Consider the following 19598-nt stretch of genomic DNA (forward strand, 5'->3'; position numbering starts at 1 on the left):
GCCAAATGCAGAGGTAGACACAGAAGTAATTTACTTTTCAGATTAAAGAAATCGCTGTATTCTTCCTCATCTTTGCTCTTTCACAGGTTTTACTCTCTTCCTGCCTGTGTTTCCATTCTTTTATCACCTTTTTTGACAGTCCTGTGCTTCCTATAAACATAGATTACACTTGTAAGCAGCACATTTTCCAGAGGAAAGATCTTTGACATCAAGGATTTCTGGAAAAGTCTGGCAGCTAATCTCTTAAGGCAGGCTACGAGAGAGTAGAACAAAACTGCAGCTACAAAGAGACTGAACATTGCCAGCCACCACAGACCTTAACATCACAGAATTTCTTGCATCAGTGACTGAATTAAAATTTTAATACAAAAAAAATCTCCCCAAAAATCATTAAACCAAGAGAGAAAAGCAATGGTTAACAAAAATTAAAATGTCATCATTATTATCACCCACCTACTAAAGTTGGGGGAAAAGAGATCTTTTTGATCCAAAGAATCCTCATGTAGCTGGGAAGTAAAGGTCTTATTTCACTGTCAAGAAGCGAAGTGAAAAGGCCTAATTCAACCCAGTAACTACGACCAAGATGATGCTCTGTAATCACCAAATTCTAGGAATATAGTGAACTTAATCCCAAGGGTCAGCAGATTTTCCAATATGTAATGCTATGGCTAAGATGCCTTTTTTTTTTTTTAAACTGTAAGCTGTGCAGATCTTTCCCTTTTTTGACTATCACTTAAGAATATTAGAGCTTTGGTCAACTTCAGAGGGAAGTTAGAAACTGAATTTCAAGCCACTGGCCCACTGTACCTTCTAATTTTATGGGACTCAGGTTCTTCAGAATCATTGTTTTGCAAGTGCACAAGAGGGAGAAGACTGACAGCACCATATGGATACCCACAAGTGTCACATTCAGTTCCTGTGGCACTACAAATATTTTTATTTACAGATCCCCTTAATTTAATAATTAAATTTTTTAAATGACAGTTAAATTATCTCTTGTTTGCATTTTTCTCTTAGCTGCCCTGTCATTCCATAAGAGGGTCTCATATTCCCAAGCATTGCTGCTAGAAAGTAAACAGCTTAACAACCCAGCTCCACCTGGTGGAGGCTAAAACCAGGCAAATTTAAAATCAAGCATCTCCAAAAAGGGCCATCAAAACTGTAAAAGAACAACCCAGGTAAAAATCAAAGTAGACCATCCCATTAGGCAGCAGCTTTCTCCTCAAAAACCCATAGACTTCCATCACTGCACAAGCATACATACAATCAAGAATAAAACGGACCCAATGTCTTTCCACATTTATAAACCACCTCTTGTGTCCTTCAGAGGTATACAGAAGCAGCATTAATTATTTACCTGGATAATATCTGAGAGCTTATGCAATCCAGATGTATTGACAAATATCCCAGTACCTAGAGAAAACAATGCATGATTGCTTTTACAACACAAATATACATCCATTTACATATAGCTGTATCTTATCTGAACAGCACAACACTCTGAATACAATGACTTGAAAATATTATCTGAAACAAATACATTATTTCAGGATTTTCCATCATTATTCAAGATGCAAGGATAAATGTAAAACTGGCATTCCAAAGGAAGTTTCATGTCTCCGACACACTGGGAGGCTGCCATCTGAGACAGTTACACAAACTTCTTAAGGCTCCTCTACATTAAAAATTGGAAAACAAAGTTAAGCATGCTTAAACTGTTTGGTTACTTTTTCAAAGCTCACGCAACTAATATTAGTCTCCTGAAAAAAAAAGAATAGAAAACTGACTACCCTGTATGCAGAGAGACAAAACTAGCCTTTGCTATAGCTATAAATAGCCCTTTACAATCACTTCCAAGCTTCTAGTGTGCTTGAAATAGTGACTACAGAGCAGCAGTTAAAAGAACATATGAAATATACTGACAATGAGAATTTGACCACAGAAATGATAAACAGATGCACTTGTTAAGCCACAGTGCAAACAGCCTAAGAGGAGGAAGATGCTGCGGGGGAAAAAAAAAAGGTGGAATAGGTATGTTCCCAAAGGATGTACTTGCAGAACTGACAGTCGGTATTCTAGTCTCCATGGAGTGGGCTTACTCTCTTCAGTGCTTTTACTGAAGAGTCTGCTGGTAAGGACTAAATAATTTTCTTAGCACATGTAGAAGTTGGAGGTTTTTCTTTGAGAAGGGCAAATTAAGAACAAGATGCTGACAGACAGTAAAGCAGAAGCTTACTAAATCAAGGGGAAAAAAACACAACACATTATTTGATTCCCTACATTCCTGTTTTCATAACTCCATGACCAGGGAAGAACTCAAGACTCTAAAAGCACCATCAGCTAAACAACAACAAGCTCCATCCCACAAACCTTCTGGGTTTGGAGAAAGATAGCATTGTGTGCAAAAATCCTTTATATACGCGCACGTATGTACACACGTATGTTGGTACGTACTCAGGTTTTGACACAAAGCAGTTCTTAAAACCAGTACTGTTGCATGAACAGACATAAAACATGTTTCCCAGCAGAGGACCTCACAGCAAGTCTTAATAAAAAACACAGGTCCTCAAGGTCAGACTTAAAAGCTTTATAATTTAAATTTAAACAAAGAAGCCTTTCCCCTCCTCTCCACAAACAAGGCAAACTTCCAATTACTTACGTTACATAGAAAAGTTTGAGTGAAACAACTAACAAATTTATACTTACGGCCTGAAAGAAACTGTAAAATCTGCTCTAGTGATTCCAAGAGTGAGGATTTGGTCTGGAATGTTATCTGGGCCTCTGCAAACAGATCAAAGATGTAGCTGCAATTTACAAAGAAAAAGCACAAATGGGTAAACATAATCGCATGGACACAGTTACTGTTACTCTTCTATAGAAACAACATTTCACCATCTAGTAGCAAAACATATTCTCCCCATGAGAAAGGAAAATATACAGGAATAAAAATAAGTGTTTGATTATGAAGACAGCAGACAGTACTGACACATACTGACCACATCCTTCATATTTTCCGTCATTTCTCTACAACAGACAATATGTGTTAATTTAGAAAGAGATCTGCATGCAATTTCCAAGATACTTTTACAACATACAATATGCATTAGTTTAGAAATAGACTTACAGAGCTCTGAGGTACCTCAAACCAAATCACTGCAGCACCAGTACCTCTGTTTAAATCATGAAAGAAGCACAGTGAGGAGCTTCTTCCAGTTCAGAATACCCGATAGGCACAGACACAGCATAGGAACATCCACTCTTGAAACACTTTAAAAAGGGAGTTCCACCAGAAATAATGATGATTACAGAAAGAAGATTTAAGGAAACCCAAAACCCTCAATAAATACTATTCCCAGAAACTAGAATAGTAGTACCAGTTCTAACAGCTGCTACCAACCCTAACAACTGACCCAGTCTCACCTGGGTCTAGAATTTTATGTGCTTTTAACAAGTAAACATAATATTGAGAAGAAATTTACCTTCCGTCTTTGGTGACTCCACTATCATTCAGTGGCAGCTCCACTGCATCAATAGCACTTTCTAGCTGAAGAAGAATTTCTTTAAGAGAACCAAGAGGGGAAAAAAATTTAGGGTTCACAGAAACTCACTTCTGGGACACAGCTAAGCCTCTTTTGCAAATGTACTTTATTACAAAGGCAAAGACAGCAACCTAGCCGTTTCTTGATTCTGTAAACAAATCAAAATGATCAAAGCCAATTTCCTAGATACCATCTCTAAACATTCGTATTCAACTTTAAGGACGTCTATTCCCTCAACTCTTGGATGAAGCCTGTGATGCTCTTATAAAATACAGTTGTCAGCTAAGTGTTAAACTCTTCTCTAGAGATGGGGAAAGTTGTTCTTGGAAATGCTTTGTAAACATGGGACATCTCAAGCTCTTGCTATTCACTTTATAGCTGGCATATGTTCTTTCAGCAGAATGACCCAACTAACACATTTCCAGCACAGATAAGTTTAAAAACAAGGGAACTCCTAGCAAAGAAGGAAGCAACACATTAATCTGCCAAATCCTGCATCTTCCTGGAAAAAAAAGTGGAACTAAACATTCCACAAAATTCTCTGAAAAAAGGGACAATTTAAACTTCCATTAATTTCTTCATTATGAGCAATGCCTACAGAAATGCTGCATTAACTTGATTTATAGTTGTTCAAAAGTGTTTCAATAACAATTTTCAACACCACAAAAAAAAAAAGCCTTACTCTTTATCTTTGCTATATCTTCAAGTTCCATGTTCAGTCCTGTTGAAGAAAGGAAAGATTTCAAAGAGGATGTTTCATTTCTGTTCCATTCCTAGTTTATGCCTTTTCAGAAATTCTGGATATTAAGGCTAGAACTGTGTACATGGAAAGACATCTGTATTCTACTCATCTTCTCTTTCATGACTCCTCACATCAAATCATGTCATAGCCAAATCTGTTCGTGTTTGTCTGGCAGTGATTACTAATTAATGATAATTTATCTATTAATGAGAGTCAATTTTCCAGAAACCGTTAGGAAAGGGTATTTTCCTATTCTTGCTAATGGCACCCTATAATCCCAGTGAAACTGGTTTGCGGTTCTCTACACACCTGAACTGGCCATCTCCATATTGAATTCAGCATTTATTTCATTCTGTTGAACTACTTTGGCTTGTTCTTCCAGTACGACGTTTATAGCATCCATTGCCGAAGCCAAATCGTATGGCGTCAAGTCAAATGATGCCGACTCCTCACACAACTTCTCCTAAAATATGAAGGAATGGAAGCATTATTTGGACTGCACAGTCCTATTTGCTCAGGCAATTTTATAGATAATAAAGTCCAGGTGACCAGGCTTGATCTCATTTCTGATCTCCAGCTGTAACAGGTTCACAGGATTCCTATGCACAAAGTTCACCCAACACACGATATTTAAAAAGCACAACAATATTTATTGCTCTACTATAGCCCGGCATAAGCAGTTACTAGCATAGTGTTTTCCCTTTACGAAAGTCTTACCAACCCAACTACGCCTGAGGCACCACTGACCAGGAGGGTGACCATTATTGAGGTCATCACGGAGAAGGGAGGTAGACACGGCACCTTCAGGGCATCCCCCTGTGGTTGGTAGAGCATGCTCCGTGTCCTCTCTCCTCTCTCCGCTTTGAGGCGCGCTTTTTTATACTCTCAGCAGATTCAGTGGAAAAGTACTGACTAGACGTTGCCGCACGCGTGGCCAGCGCAAGCACCAAGGCCTGCCAGGCGTGTGTTCTGCCGGCTAACAGCAGCTCCCGGATTGCAACAACATATTGTTCAATAACAATCCTCCCAGTTCCCTTCTTCAGTCGCATTCTCACAGCTGCGTTCAGCTTGCAATTTTTCCGTCGTGGCCCTACACAGACCATCATCTAAAATCCCTCACACACCAGCTCAGGCCAGAGGACATTTTATAAACACCTGAAGACTTTGGCTATTACTAGGCATCCTTTCTTCTGAAATGTAGGACAGATTTTGCCTTTTCCACATTATCAACATTCTACCACTCCCGCCAAACAGCAAAATCACTGCCATTGTTGAGATCTCTTTTGATTTTAATAGGTGTCACCTCCTCTGTGTTCTTAGTGTTGCTGCTAGTAGATTTTTCCTGATATCCTTTTGTCTCTCCCATGCAGTTGCCAAATAGCTTGCCCTTGCTGTCTGATGACAAATTGTCCAAGTAGCAAATTTTTTAGTTAGAGAATAATTTGTCCTTTGAAAGAGCTACTTCCCGGTCCCTCTCACACTCTTACGAAATACTCTTATCCTTATATTTGCTCATATTCACATGAAGACATGCTCCTACCCCCTCATGATTCAGAAATGGGGACATGGAGAAAAGAGGGAAGGGGGGCCATGAAAAAAAATAAAAAGCAGTAAAATGAATATTATTCATATGTAAAATTTGGGCCAAAATGTACGCCAGAACAAATACTATTATAGAGAAGGAAGGAAACATACCAGTTTTCTTTAAAAAAAAAAAAAGTAATGGTTTGAACACTCAAACTGACAAGTTTGACAAAACTCTCTACGACCTTGAAAAATAAGTAACATATTTTGTCACAAATTTTTCATTCATGAAAAGAATCTACATCCCTGAGGAATGAAGAGAAATAGTAAGGACCTGCAACAGAGAGTACCATGGGAGAACTATTGCAAAATGAGTAGTTCTAGAATAGCTGTTCTGGTTAATTTCTGCATGCAGGCATCAATTAATATTTTTAAAACGCTATAAAGGGAAAAAAAAAAAAACCACACACACACCCCAAATCCACCCATTTTCAACAAGAAGTGTTCTGATGAAAGGAGTACATACTGGACCAGCTCTGCAACTATCTCTAGTCAAACATAGCACACACTCCAGTGGCCTGTTTCTGAAAGAACACGCAATCAGAAAATAAACTTTGCAGCTGTTTAGCAGAAATCCCACTGGGAGGTTGTTCATGTGCCAGAAAAAAGGAACACACTTCAAAAGTTCCTTTGCATTTCATTATTTAGGCAAAGGGCTGCAGTTTCACACCAACTAAGAGGAAGATCTCACAATGCAGCACTTTTTTTTCCTTCTTGTTTTCCTCTATGAGTGAAGACTTGGAAATACTGCAACAGTCAGAGTTGCCCTCTACTGCCCTTGGACAGCTGAACTTCAAGAATGGATCCTTCATGATTTCTTACACCCTGGAAGAGAACTCTCCAAACAAGAAAAGGAGTGCCCTCATAAATTTGGAGATCCACCCTTCAGGAACAAACTATCACCTTGTAGAAAAATCACAGTAGCATCAAAGGACCGTTAAGTAAACTAAAATGCTTTAACTGTCACAAAACCAGGAAATATTCATGATAATGAACATTAACAACTGAAATAGCTGAGTACAGATTTTACAGACTGTTTGTAACAGGGCATGGGTCCGTTTGTTCTCTTTGCAACAGACCAGAAGCAACTTACCACGTTGTGAGCTTCATCAAGTATTACTACAGTCCCCTTCAGGTCTAAGTTGTGCGCTCTCCGGCTCTAAAGACAAAGAACAGCACAAGGGAATGGACAAAAAGGTCAGAGAGGTATACAGAAATTGGCTCATGAGACAGATTTGGGTTTTCATGCATTTTGATTTTTTTTTTTTTTGAGAAAGCATCAAGTAATCCCTGTGGCTACCTAATATATGAACCATAGAATGTTTTTCTCTGGAAATGAAGGTGATAAAATGCATCATGTAAAAGTTTATGGAGGTTACATCTTACACTGTATTAAAGAAAAAAAACCAGTTGTACTGTACTACGATACACAAGTTTATCAGACTTAATTTCAGTCACCTCTTTTGCCAAAGGGGATCTGGGAGTAGCGGGGTGCGAAGCACGGGGATTTGCCTTGTTTTTACAAATTTTTGCTTGTGTGATCTTTGCAAGGAGTGGATGCTCTGAAGAACACCCCCAACAGTACCAGGTGACATAACACCATTTCACAATGCTTCTTTCCTTAAGGTGGCCAGAGATTTTTTTTAATTTTATTTTTTCATGTATTAAACATTTGGTCTTTTTGCCTTTTGTAGCAGTGGAATGCAGTCTGGCCTTTACTATAATTAATGAATTACTCCAAATTGCATGAAGATGTCAGCAGATTTGTTTCCTCAGAGTTTTCAAAGGTTTCATCTTCTATCCATGAAATACGGACAACTTACTGCAACAGCTTTGTTTACAAATCCAGCAATTATTTCCAAGAGAGATGTTCAATCTCTACTGAAGTTTCCTTATTCTAGAAATCATGTAGCTGGCTGCAGAAATAAAAATGTCTCAGAATGCACGCAAAAATACTCCTAGTATGTGAGTGAAGATTTGCATTCAGCAGGTGAATATCACCAAAAGACAAGGGCATCACATTCTGCAAACCTAATTCTATAAAAACAGCAAGACCTCAAACAAAGAAAAGAAAAAAGAAAATAGTTCTTAACTGTGGGAAAGAACAACTTTACAGAAAAAAAAAATACAAAAGGGCATCCTCTGTGGTTCTGAATTTGAACCAGGTTTTGATTAGTTTTGAGGTATACAACATAATGCATTCACTTGCTATGCATTCATTCTTCACGGCTTATCCACTAAAAGCCAATATAAGATAAATAGAAGAACAACTGCATTTAAAAGCATATATATATGTTATAAAAGCATAATATATGTTACCTTCGAGTCTAGTAAATAGTTGTAAGGCATAAAAATAATATCTGCTTGCTGCTTCAGGCTTCGAGAGAGGTAATAGGGACAAACTCTGTTTAAAAAAGAAAAAAAAAAGAGTAGTACAAACTATAAAGTAATGCTTGCAGAAGTATTAAGAGTGCATTCATGTACTATGTTTCATGTTCTCAAGGGTTTCTAATCAACTTCTTAAGGAGCTGAAACTGGTATGTTTAATTTTAGGGCAAATGGTTAGCTCTATTCACACAAGTGAAAAGAAGTGTAGAAAAGAATGCCTAGCTGGGCAGCCCTACAAAACAAAGGAAAAAGAAATTAAAGGCGAAAGAGCAGCACTCATTACTGCATTATGATTTCACCCCTTTAGGCTAGAAGTAAATGCTACACTGGACTATTTTATCTCAACAAATCAGTCACCTCATGCTCTCAGATCTGAAAAAAAACTGTAATATCATTTGTCATGTCTGACGATATTGGCACCCTCTGCTCAAGTGAGAAAACACATTGGTGAGCCTGACTCTGATCCGAATCATTCTTTACACGACAAAGGATTGAAATAACTTGTTGAATGATAAAACTGCAGTAACAGAAGTTAAGGCTTTAGTGCACACATCATTTTGTTGGAAGCTGTCTCTTCAACATATTTGGCCATTGCACTTTGCTCTCATCATTGTTCTATTACTTTAGTGTATGTCAAGTTCATACCAAGCTATTAACCAAAATAAACAGAGCAATAGTTTTTGCTATTTTCACAACTAAGGGTGAGGAAGGCTGGGGGGACTGTTTACCTGTGCTTATTTCCATTTTTAACCAAGTCTTCAATATCCATGATTGATTCAATCAGTTCTTTCTCTGTACTCTTTTCTGTGAAAAATTACAACGACGAACTGAGGTAAAGGTATCACACAAAGTTTTACTGTTACCCTGATCATCACGCTCATCCACTTCTTCACATTTCACTCTTGAAAGACATTAGCACAGAGCAAAACACACACATGTGCACATCCACAGGCAGATTCTGCCAACTCTTCCAAACCTCTCTACCTGCCTAGCAAACCTCTCCCTCTCAGAAAAATAGGGCTCTACTTCCACAGCCAAACTCACCTTCCACGTTGTTATAGAAATGACAAGCACGAGCCATCACTTTCATTCGGCACATGTAGATCTGTAAAATACAAAGTATTTTAGCCAAGAGCGGAACAGCTTGTCAAGCACTGAAAAGCATGTTAAGGGGTGAAGAGCTATTAGTTTTCTGTAGCACGAGCTAACAAATAAATGCTAATCACAGTTCTTCAGTTTTACAATCCTGTGTCCTTCTGTCCACCTTAAAAGCTTTCTTTTATTCAGCACGGAACACTCAGATGTTTAGAGGAAATTTTGTTATGTTTCCCACTAATCATTTTCAAAATGGTAGTATTTGATATTACTTGTAAAAATAACAGGTAAATCAATCACTGAAGCACTATGTTGAAATTATTGTTGCTCTTGAAAAACACTTAAGTGGCAGATCAGGAAGTAAAATGCAAACTATTAATTCTCATGTTCTACACAATTGCATCCTTCTCTGGATGGAATATGCTACCAGAGGCTCAAAATAAAATCTTGCACTCACAAAACTGGAAACTAAAAACTCCTCGAAACACATTTAAAACTACTGTCTTTCCCTATGGCCCTCGGTAGTTCAACAATGTCAGAGTTTAGAGTTACACACCACACACCAAAACAAACCCTGCCATGTTCTCACTGTGCATGCTTTCAGGGCTCTGTTCTCACCTGCATGTGGTTGCTCTCCTGTCGCTTCACTTCAGGATTGATGCAAAGCTGCTCTCTGGAACCCAAAACACATATCTTCGGCCTGTTCAAACAGAATACACAAAACTGACATAAAAATAAAGCACAAAAGAAGAACACAGGTGTACATGCCTAGGCTGAGTATAACATATCAAAAGCAAAAGGTTCAGGAGAAACAGATGAGCCCAAAATAAGGGTCAGAATCAGAAACAGTAAGTTAGTCTGTTTCTAACATCTATTTATGTTATTTAACTTTATGGTACTGCATTTCTCATGGTGGTAATAAGCAGTAGTTTACAGCAGGAGCTAACGAGTAGCTGCTTACATCATCCACTATAAAACCTGCGTGCTGTTATGACAGGTCAGCTGAATAAGCTGGGGCCTGTCATCTATTAGAAGCTATCCCAAGCTGGCTGTGATTTTTAGAGTACAGTTATGACAAGAACTAATGCACTACAAACATTCGCAATACAATTTTTTGCTGATTATAAGGCCCTATCTTTACAAAAAACATATAAACAAACAAGTACTGCCTGTCCAAAGAGCTCAGTCAACACACTGGCACATTAACAGCTGCAAACTGTGACAGACATTGGTACAGCAAAACCACAGAGTTCTTCAGAGACTGACATCACCCTAAGGAACTCAACTTTGTAATAGCTTCCCACTGCCTTAAAGAAATGCCCCCCCCCCCAAAAAAAAAGGGGGGGGGGGAAGGAATTTTAGAAGTAAATGTGTCAAGTAAAGAACAAAAACCAGACCAAATTCAGGAAATTGTATGATTGAAGGAGATAAGAGAAGCTGTGAAGCACGAAAAAACCCAACCCCAACAACAAAGAAATCCAGATACTTTGCTTGCACATCAAGAGAACTACATTTCAGTAGATATCAGTTTTGTATACATTCATCCACATAAACTCAAACAATAACTAAACCAGGCGGGTTTCTCCACCTTTTCTTTGAATAGGAACATAATCATAAAACATATTTACCTGTAGACTGTGTTCTTTAATTCATTAATGACCTGTGTAAGTTGTGAGTGAGTTCTGGAGGCATAAATTATTTTGGGAATATCAGTGTAATAAGCTGCCATACAGAGGAGAAAAAAAAAGCAGAAAACCATTAATATCATGGAAAGAACTAGAGATATTATTAGCCTCCTTTCCCAGCTGGTACTATGGTAACAGTTTGCCTTGTAGAGACAGCAAGAAATTTTGACGTCTAACTCTTCACGCACACAAAATGAGGTAAATGCATTTCTAGTGTTCTCAGAAAATATAAAAATACATAAAACACCTTTAAAATCTAGAAAAAGGTGTGAAAATGTGCTTCAGCTGCTGAACAATGGCTCCATGACTTTGATAACTACATACTTATTACAAAAGAGAGATAAAAAGCAAGTATTGATTAACATTCCTGTATTGCCCCTAAAACCCACAGTACTTACTTGGGATGTCAGCATCTGTAGCAGCGTTGCCCCAGGATGACATGGGTCTCTCGGGAAAGAGTTCCACTCCATTCATACGCTGGGCAATTTTGCGGGCTGAGATAGTATCTTTGAAGTGTTCCCGCCAAGCCAGAGTGGAACACAGCAGGCAGAGGGTCTTCCCTGTGCCTGTAGGGCTCTCCAAAATGCCATTTACCTTCTTTATTGAAAAGAAATAAAATAAAAAAGGGGAAAAATTATCAGTTTTGTGCAGTATTGCATTTCCTTAGTAAAAAAGCAACAACTACCTGGTAAACTCTACCACATGACAGAAACACACATATTCCCCAAAAAAGGTTGTTACACACGCACAACCTGTAGGACCCTCTAAGCTTGGTGAGGCTCAATCTAAATCCAAGAGCCAGATATTATCCTTTACTTAGCATAGGAATTCTCCATTGTCCACTCTTAAGAGGAACTACAATGCATCATGTATTGCAGCATAAAATACAATAAAATATTAGAAGTTATTGAAAGAAACAAATCAAACAAACAACACGCACAAAAAACCCAGCCAAAACCAGAAGGTGACTCTTAGATCACAGACTGCCAGTTTCCTGCAGAATGAAGACTATATCCCACAGCACATTTTAGGCAGGTTTTCCAAGCGCTTTTAAACACTTAGTCCTACCAGATGTTACAACTGTGAAGTGCCTAAGATTACTACAAGTTGCAGAAAAACTAGCAACTGAGCTTGTGCTGCCATGACAATTCATGTTTAACTATACTGAAAGAATTTCTATATTAATAGCCTTATAACAGTTTTAATTTAAAACGAGGAGGCGCTGATAGGAACTAAGCCACTGCCCATGACATGGGGGAATGCTGAGCCGCCTGGAAAGCCAAACCTTCCACAATAAGCTTGTTTGATCTCTCAGGTGAAGAGGGACCACAGAGATCTGTTAACCCACTCCAGAACAAAGACAACTATTGTAAAAATCATTTTCTTATTTGACCCTCATTCAGTAAGATTATCCTATAGTAGAAAAAATGATGAATTCCACTCATAGTCCAAGGACTAACAGCCTAAGGCCAAACCCCAGATATCTAAGGACAGGCTGCACAAGTGCATGGACTACTGGCTCAGCTTTTCTTCTTTTTCCCAAGTTAGGCAGAAACACCAGATCTACCTCTTTACCTACTACTACTTGCACGCTTTGGGGCTTTTAATAGCTGTACAGTAAAATAAAAATACAAGTCAAAGGTCAGAGACGATTTGGAAAAGGTGGAATACGGACAACACAAAGGAAACTTTAATTGTGACAACCTCTTTTTAGAGAAGTCGTTTTTTACGGTCGGAGATGAAAGGCAGCCGCCGGCTGAGCCGGACGGGCCCGGGCGAGGCGGGGCTCACCTTCTGCAGGCACTCCAGCACCTTGGCCATGTAGGCCTCCTGGCACTCGTAGGGTCGGAAGGGGAAATCCACCGGGATGCCGTTCAGCGTTATCCTGGGCATGGCTCCCGCCAAGCACCTGCAACGGAGCGCCGGCCCGTGACCCTCCGCGCCGCCGCCGCCGCGCCCAGCGACGAACCGGAATCGGGGCAGGGTCGTTTGCACGACGAAATGCCGAAAGGCCCCGGTTTTGGCCTCATATTTCGGGAGAGGACGTCACCAGCGGACCCGCTCCGCGGGCCGGGCGGGAGCCCCGCGGGGCCCAGCCATTAGGAGGAGCCGGCCCGGCCCAGGGCCCCCGCCCGCTCCGGTGCCGTGCGGCCCGCCCCTACCCGCGACACCGAGCCCCCCGGCGGCTGCCCCTCACCTCCCGCTCCGCCGTTCGGAATCCCCGCGCCTCCGTCACGTGACCCCCCTCCGACACCCTCACGCACGGTGCGTGACTTCCGCCAGGAGCTCTCGCGAGAGCTGCCGCGGTTGTCCAGGGAGCGGGGTGGGGCGGTGGGCCCGGGCCTGGGCGAGCCCGCCCCGCCGGGGAACGAGGGCTCCGGTGCTATCGCCTGTGAGCTGCAGCGGAGGCCCGAGCGGCCCCGGGCAGGAAGGGACCGAGTCCGGTGGGGTTCGGGCCCTGCCAGGCCTGGAGGGAAGCGGGACCCGGGCCTGGGGAGGACCCCGCCCCGGTCGGACGCTGGGCGGTTCAGCTGGAGGGTTCCGCAGCCGCTGCCCACCGGGGAAGCTTCCGAAAGTCCGCAGCACAGCTTTGTGGTGTAGCCAGCCCTGCATCGCAGCCGGGCGAGGGAGGGGATTGTCCCGCTCTGCCCCGCGCTGGGGCGGCCTCACCTCGAGTGCTGGGCGCAGTGTTGGGCGCCGCAGTACTTCAAGGATATAAAGCTACTGGAGAGTGTCCAGGGAAGGGCTGTGAACTTGTTGAAGGGTTTAGAGCAGAAACCGTATGAGGAGAGGTTAAAGTCGCTTGGTTTGTTCAGCCTGGAGAAGAGGAGGCTGAGGGCAGCCCTCATCGCGGCCTGCAGCGTCCTCCCAAGGGGAGGAGGGGGGGCAGGTGCTGATCTCTTCTCTCTGGTGACCAACGACAGGACCCGAGGGAATGGCAGGGAGATGTGCCAGGGGAGGTTTAGGTTGGATATTAGGAAAAGGTTCTTCCCCCAGAGGGTGGTGGAGCGCTGGAACAGGCTCCCCAGGGAGGCATCACGGCACCAGCCTGACGATATTAAAGAAGCACTTGGACAATGCCCTCAGAGACATGGTGTGAATTTTGGGGTTGTCCTGTGCAGGGACAGGAGTTGGACTCAATGATCCTTGCGGGTCCCTTGCAACTCAGGACATTCTATTGTTCCTGTGCCTGGGGCGGAGGCCAGGGTTTGGCCGCGAAGAAGAAGAGTGACAATATGGATGGTAAAAGTATCAAAGCAGCTGCATTTCTAAAGCCTCTCAGCCTTGTTTGGTGTCCCTGGAGCGTGTGAGCACTCCTGGGCAGGGGCTGTCCAGGGCCGGTGTTTCTCCCCTTCACTAACGACTCAGAGGAGCCCTGTGATAAGGAATGCCCTTGACAAGAATTTGTCTCCAGTGCTCTGCTTTGTACTGTGCGTCTGCCACCCTCCAGTGGTTCTGCATAAAGGAGAAGGTGGAATACTATGGGATTCTTTGTTGAAATTCTCAGCATTGAAATATAAGGGTTCCTGTGTCATTATATTGAGCTTTGTAGCTTCTGCATTAAGAACAGTAATGAATTGTGACGGGTGTCTTTTGTTAGGGGTGGATGTGCTGCTCCTTTGTTCCCTGCTTTGCTCCAGCACAATTCTGTCAGCCTTCAGTCCCTTGTATCCGTGCACATGGCCAGGAACGGCTGCATCAGCATTTCAGTTGCTCAGTCAGGGTTGGTTCCACATGTGTGTGATTGTGGTGAACTCTGAGCTGCCCTGGATTGGTGGATTACTCAGTTTGTAGGACTCTAGCAGACCAGGTAAGTATTTTCATAAATACATGGGCATGGTTTACCTGGATCCCCAAATTTTCCAAACCCATATTTTTTGCAGTTATAAGAGGAAGAAAGTAGGAAGAAAATATTTTACACATATCTGTCCTTTATTGTTGCACCTCACACTGTTAGGTTGTTACTGTGTAGATGTAGAACAGGATGTGGCTTGTTTTATTGTAAATTTAAAATGCCTGTATTCTTAGCAGGCTGCACAGCTTGTTTTTATGTAGAAGTGTTATAATATTTAAAGAAAAATAACTATTCAAAGGAACAGACCTTAAACTTGAGCATATTGTGTAATCTGTTCTCTTAAACTTCCAGTGCATTCTGTGTCTTCCAGGTGTTTGGTTAGGGGAGCTTACGGGTGTTGCTGTTTTGGTTGCGAGCCTTCAAAGTCTTTGAGCAGAATTCGCCTGGATTGTAAACTGTCTCTAATTGTAGCAAATGGGCTAGGGAGCGTGGAGTTGTGCCTTAAGACCTTCACAGCGCACCACACAAAATATAACAACTGATTTTGTTTCTGTTTCTGACTCTGAACTCTTTACCTTGATACCAGTCATGCAAAATTCAGCTGCAGAAGAAATGGCTTTGTATAGATTGTAAAATGAGAGTGTGGGTTAAGGTATTTATAATGGAGAATAAAGGTTTAAAACTCATCATAAATATGTGGAATACTGTGTCATTACTGTTACTTCCTGTAAATATATCTTTCCTGCACTGAAGAATAATATCAATAATGTATCAAATCAGATTATTTTAACTGTTATTTAAGTAATGCTGATTGAAGCAGCGTTACCTTCCGAGAGAGAAGAGCTGGAAGGTTATCAAACCCAAAAGGGGAGTGTGAGTCAGCAGATGCGCTGGTGTCCAGGGGCAAGCATGAGTCAGCACCGGCTCAGCGCTCTTTAGCCTCCTGGAGGGTTGTTCCTCTGCACCACTTACCTTACTTGACCAAGGCTGCAGCGCCAGCATCGGTGAGACTCTCTTCAGCTTTGCTGCGCCAGTTTCTGCTAAAAGCTAAGGGTAGAGAAGACAAAAATTTGTAAGTTTAGAGAGAAAAATTTATGTCTGATTCAGGTTGCAAAAGAATCGTGAAGGTTTGTCAATGCTAGAAGATTTATGAAGGGATACAGATGTGATAAAGGCAGGCACTGGTCTTACACCTGATTGTCATTCTGGTGTTTGACTCCATAGAATTAAACCTGAGTTCTTACAAGGCAGGAGACTGGAGAGGGAGGAAGAGGGAGGAGAGGTTTAAAAAATGTCCGAGCGGCACAGAGGGTCGTATGAAAGGCCAGTCCCTGCACCCAAAGCGGCCTCTACATGCCAACCCAGGCAGTAGGATCCCAGGTGCCTCCACTGCTCCCTCGCAAGTGGGTGGTCAAGATCTTGGATGATCAAGAGAAAAAATATACAAAAGAAAATCCATGGAAAAGATGATCCTTAAACTCTGTGGGGACGTGGGTGTGTGAGTGGCTGAACCGAACTGCAGCAGGCCCGGCCAGTAGAACACTTGTGTGGTGCAGAAATACAAAGTGAATATCTCCTCCCAGACAAGCAAGAAACTTGAGGAATGGGACAAAAGAGTCTGAAGAGCCGCAATGACTGGCTGTGAAACTCCTGCAGTTTGCATGAAGGTTATTTTTCCCCTTTCAGCTAGGAGAGATTAAATTACAGTTCGTTGTCTTTCTGAGATGTGATGGTTCTCATAGCAACAGTCTAAAACTTTTGTTTGGCCACAATTATTTGGATTCCTTTGAATCCTGATAATCCAGAGTCTTTCTGTCCCTTTACTGTTGGGAAATAACAAAATAGCTTTCTGCTTTGACCGTCCAATTTTGGTCACAATCGTACTGTTATTAGGGAGGTGAGTAAATACTCATTTTACAGATGGAGAAACTAAAGCAGATGGGATTAGAGATTTGGTGAGGCCGGAAGGGAACCACTAGAGCAGACTTCACAACTTCACGTGTTCAATGTTTGCTGCTCTTTACCATTTGTAGTTGCTCAGTCATGTAGCTTAGCATGGCTAACTTCATGAACGCACGATACCCGTTGTAGCTGAGCAGACCCTAGCGTGACCTGAACCCCTAGCTTCCTCCACAACTTGACGTGACTGAATTAGTACAACTCCTCTTCTTCCTGATCCAGATCCTTTGTACAGCTTGGCCTCATTTCTGAGGTGCACATGATAGATACTAAAGAGGAAACATCAGAGTAACCGTTGTTTCTCTTGCCTCCAGGGAAACGTTTTCCTGAGTTAGTGCTGATGCTGCTGTCACTGGTTTCTTTCCCGCAATTCTTTTTTCTCCTTTCTCTTGTATTATTTTACAATTTCATGGGGTTGACTGCTGCCCTATGGGGAATTACTATTTCTTGCCAACTAAGGCAGCTTTTCCCAGCTTGAGGCCACAAATGGTACTGGCAGGTCTCACAACAATGCTATTGCCTGAGTACCGTGTGTTAGAGCCTCCTGTGTCACAGCCCGTGCTTTCCTTTTAGACCAGATGATTTTCATCTGTCAATGTCATTTCATTAGTCACTAGATAAAATTGTTCCCCAAATATTTCTTGTTCCAAGCCGTGCTTCTGCCAGGCTTGCAGCCACAAATAGCAATACGAACTTGCAAATGAGCTGCCCCAGATGAGTGTTCCCTGTAATGAAACATGAGGATTGTTCCAGGTCCCCACTTCTGGGATGTGTTGAAGAGAGAACCTATTTGGTCAGACTGTGAATTTTTCTTTTAGGACACTTCAGTGCTTCAAAACCAACAGAAGAGCCGCCATTAGCACTTTGCACAGATATACTCTTGTAGACTGGTGATTTTTCAGCATTGGTGAAATCATGAGTTATTGGAAGAAGCCCTTCCTATGCTGAAAAACATCTAGGAATATCTAGTTGTTAAAAATGTTGAAAACTTTTGCAATAAAGTAGTGAAAGCAATGCATGCTACCGAACCAACTTATTTGCTGATTCTCTGTGAAAATCTATTGTTTCCTGATAGTCTGCCTGGGCAGATGATGTGTGTGATGAAGGCACAGGATATGTTAGCCAAATACTCACCAATTTTTCCTAATCCCCATCTTGAAAAAAATACCCCATGACTTCAGATGCTCCCTAGTGAAAATCAGGGAAAACTTGAAAAGATAGTGGAAAATAAGGAAGAACTATCTCCCAGTGTTACTGATGGATCCAGAATTAATTGTATTAACATTATTTATAGGACAGGTTGTCTAGAAAGCATGAACAATATTGGAGGTACAGTGTATGATGTGTGGTGTAGCCACATAAACTCAGTTTGGTCACCATTTCTCATACAGTGTATACCACTGGGACACATGCCATGGTGCCGTGAAAGCATTCTGTACCTTTTTTCTAAATAAAAGGAATAAAATGCATGCAATTTATACTCGGAAGCTCTAGAATATTGCAAGAGGTAGGCAGACCCTCTCATGGTAGGTAAGCCAAAGCCAGAGCTCATCCTGAATAGAGCGGGGAAATTATTCCAGCGTTCAGGTGCCTGGGATAGCTGCCTTCATCTGTGAATGGGGAGTGGGTTTTGGAAACACATACAATTCAGCCCACTGCCTTCAGGATAACCTGTAAAGTCTTAGAGATTCAACCCAAGGAGAAAGTAGGGTTGCAACTATGAAACAAGCCTTGGACAGAGCAGGGAGCAGGAAATGGTAATAAAAAAAGCCTCTGTTCCAAATACACATTGAAAATGTGTGGATAGTGTAAATGTTATTCTGAATAAGACTTATTTTCTATAATACTTTTTTTTCTTTATATATACAGTGTTGAGGGACTAGGACACCTGGAGATGGAGGGGAAAAAAGGAAATCTCTGTCTTTTAACTGAATTCAGTAGGCACTGCCTGTGGCTTCTGCCCCTGGCCAAGGCAGAATGCCAGCAGCTACTCAATCTCTAGTTCCCTGCAGCTGCTGGAACTGTTTGGGAGTGTCTGCATTGCAGCATGCCGGGAGATTTGGGGTGTTTTCAGCTAGAGTGGATGTGCAGCCGGCAGGAAAACATCTGGCAGGAGTGGGCCAGAGGCTGGGAGGATGGCATGGGATCGCAACCGCAGGCCCCGAGGTGGGGTTTATGCAGCCAGCAACAGGGACTGGGGAGGGTTCCTCAGTCCCAAATGTGTGTGTGATCCTCTAAAAGCACAGGTGCATTGACCCTTAGCAACAGCCACGAACAGAAATTACAGAAATGATAGAAAACAGAACAGAAAAGGAAAAGGGGTCCTGATGCCTGGCCTGTGGGAGAAACCCAGACAAGTCCCACTGAAAGCAGAAGGCTCTGTTCTGCTTTTCCTCCTCCACCTCTACTTTTACAGCAGTTCCTCCCCCTCCACCCCCCAACTGTAGCCCCTTTTGTCCCCCAGTGCTGGTGCAAAAAATCCTCATGCCTAAAAATGCTGAGCCTCTCTGGGATACCTCCTCCCTTTGCTGTTTGCCTACAGCTGCCTCAAGTATTGGGGATTGGGTTTCACACCTCAGCCTAGCTAAGCCAGACCCCAGACCTGGCCCTGCGGGTGGGCACTGCCTTGGAATGGATGGTTTAAAAAAAAAAAAGTCAGTGAATTTGCTTGTTTCTCCTTTCAGCAAGGGAAAAAGCATTTTAGCCCGTCTAGAGCAGACAAGAAAAGGAGGAAGAGGAGGAAAAAATAATCTTTTGCCAGAGCCCGGCTGGGTGTGTCTCCTCGCCCCCCTCCCCCTCCGCGGTGGCTC

General features: G+C 42.2%; 1 protein-coding gene and 1 long non-coding RNA gene across 9 annotated transcripts in view; one reads left to right on the forward strand and one right to left on the reverse strand.

The window, feature by feature from the left end:
* RTEL1 (regulator of telomere elongation helicase 1) overlaps nucleotides 1-13331 on the reverse strand; it is a 57051-nt gene extending 43720 nt beyond the window's left edge. For all 8 annotated transcript variants that reach the window (XM_064465458.1, XM_064465465.1, XM_064465464.1 and 5 more), the window contains exons 1-14: nucleotides 13231-13331; nucleotides 12825-12942; nucleotides 11432-11630; nucleotides 10977-11070; nucleotides 9967-10048; nucleotides 9298-9358; nucleotides 8982-9057; nucleotides 8185-8269; nucleotides 6959-7024; nucleotides 4591-4744; nucleotides 4222-4260; nucleotides 3480-3558; nucleotides 2707-2804; nucleotides 1358-1413 (exon numbers count right to left, since the gene is read on the reverse strand). In XM_064465458.1, coding sequence (XP_064321528.1) covers nucleotides 1358-1413; nucleotides 2707-2804; nucleotides 3480-3558; nucleotides 4222-4260; nucleotides 4591-4744; nucleotides 6959-7024; nucleotides 8185-8269; nucleotides 8982-9057; nucleotides 9298-9358; nucleotides 9967-10048; nucleotides 10977-11070; nucleotides 11432-11630; nucleotides 12825-12926 — 1191 coding nt within the window. In that variant the 5' untranslated portion in view covers nucleotides 12927-12942; nucleotides 13231-13331. The remainder of the gene's footprint in view (nucleotides 1-1357; nucleotides 1414-2706; nucleotides 2805-3479; nucleotides 3559-4221; nucleotides 4261-4590; nucleotides 4745-6958; nucleotides 7025-8184; nucleotides 8270-8981; nucleotides 9058-9297; nucleotides 9359-9966; nucleotides 10049-10976; nucleotides 11071-11431; nucleotides 11631-12824; nucleotides 12943-13230) is intronic.
* Nucleotides 13218-15522, forward strand: LOC135315713 (uncharacterized). The gene is made up of 2 exons (XR_010375212.1): nucleotides 13218-14844; nucleotides 15200-15522. It is a non-coding gene; the product is annotated as an uncharacterized LOC135315713 (long non-coding RNA).
* The last annotated feature ends 4076 nt before the right edge of the window (nucleotides 15523-19598 follow it).

Source organism: Phalacrocorax carbo, chromosome 14 (genome assembly GCF_963921805.1).
Source record: "Phalacrocorax carbo chromosome 14, bPhaCar2.1, whole genome shotgun sequence".
NCBI lineage: Eukaryota > Metazoa > Chordata > Aves > Suliformes > Phalacrocoracidae > Phalacrocorax > Phalacrocorax carbo.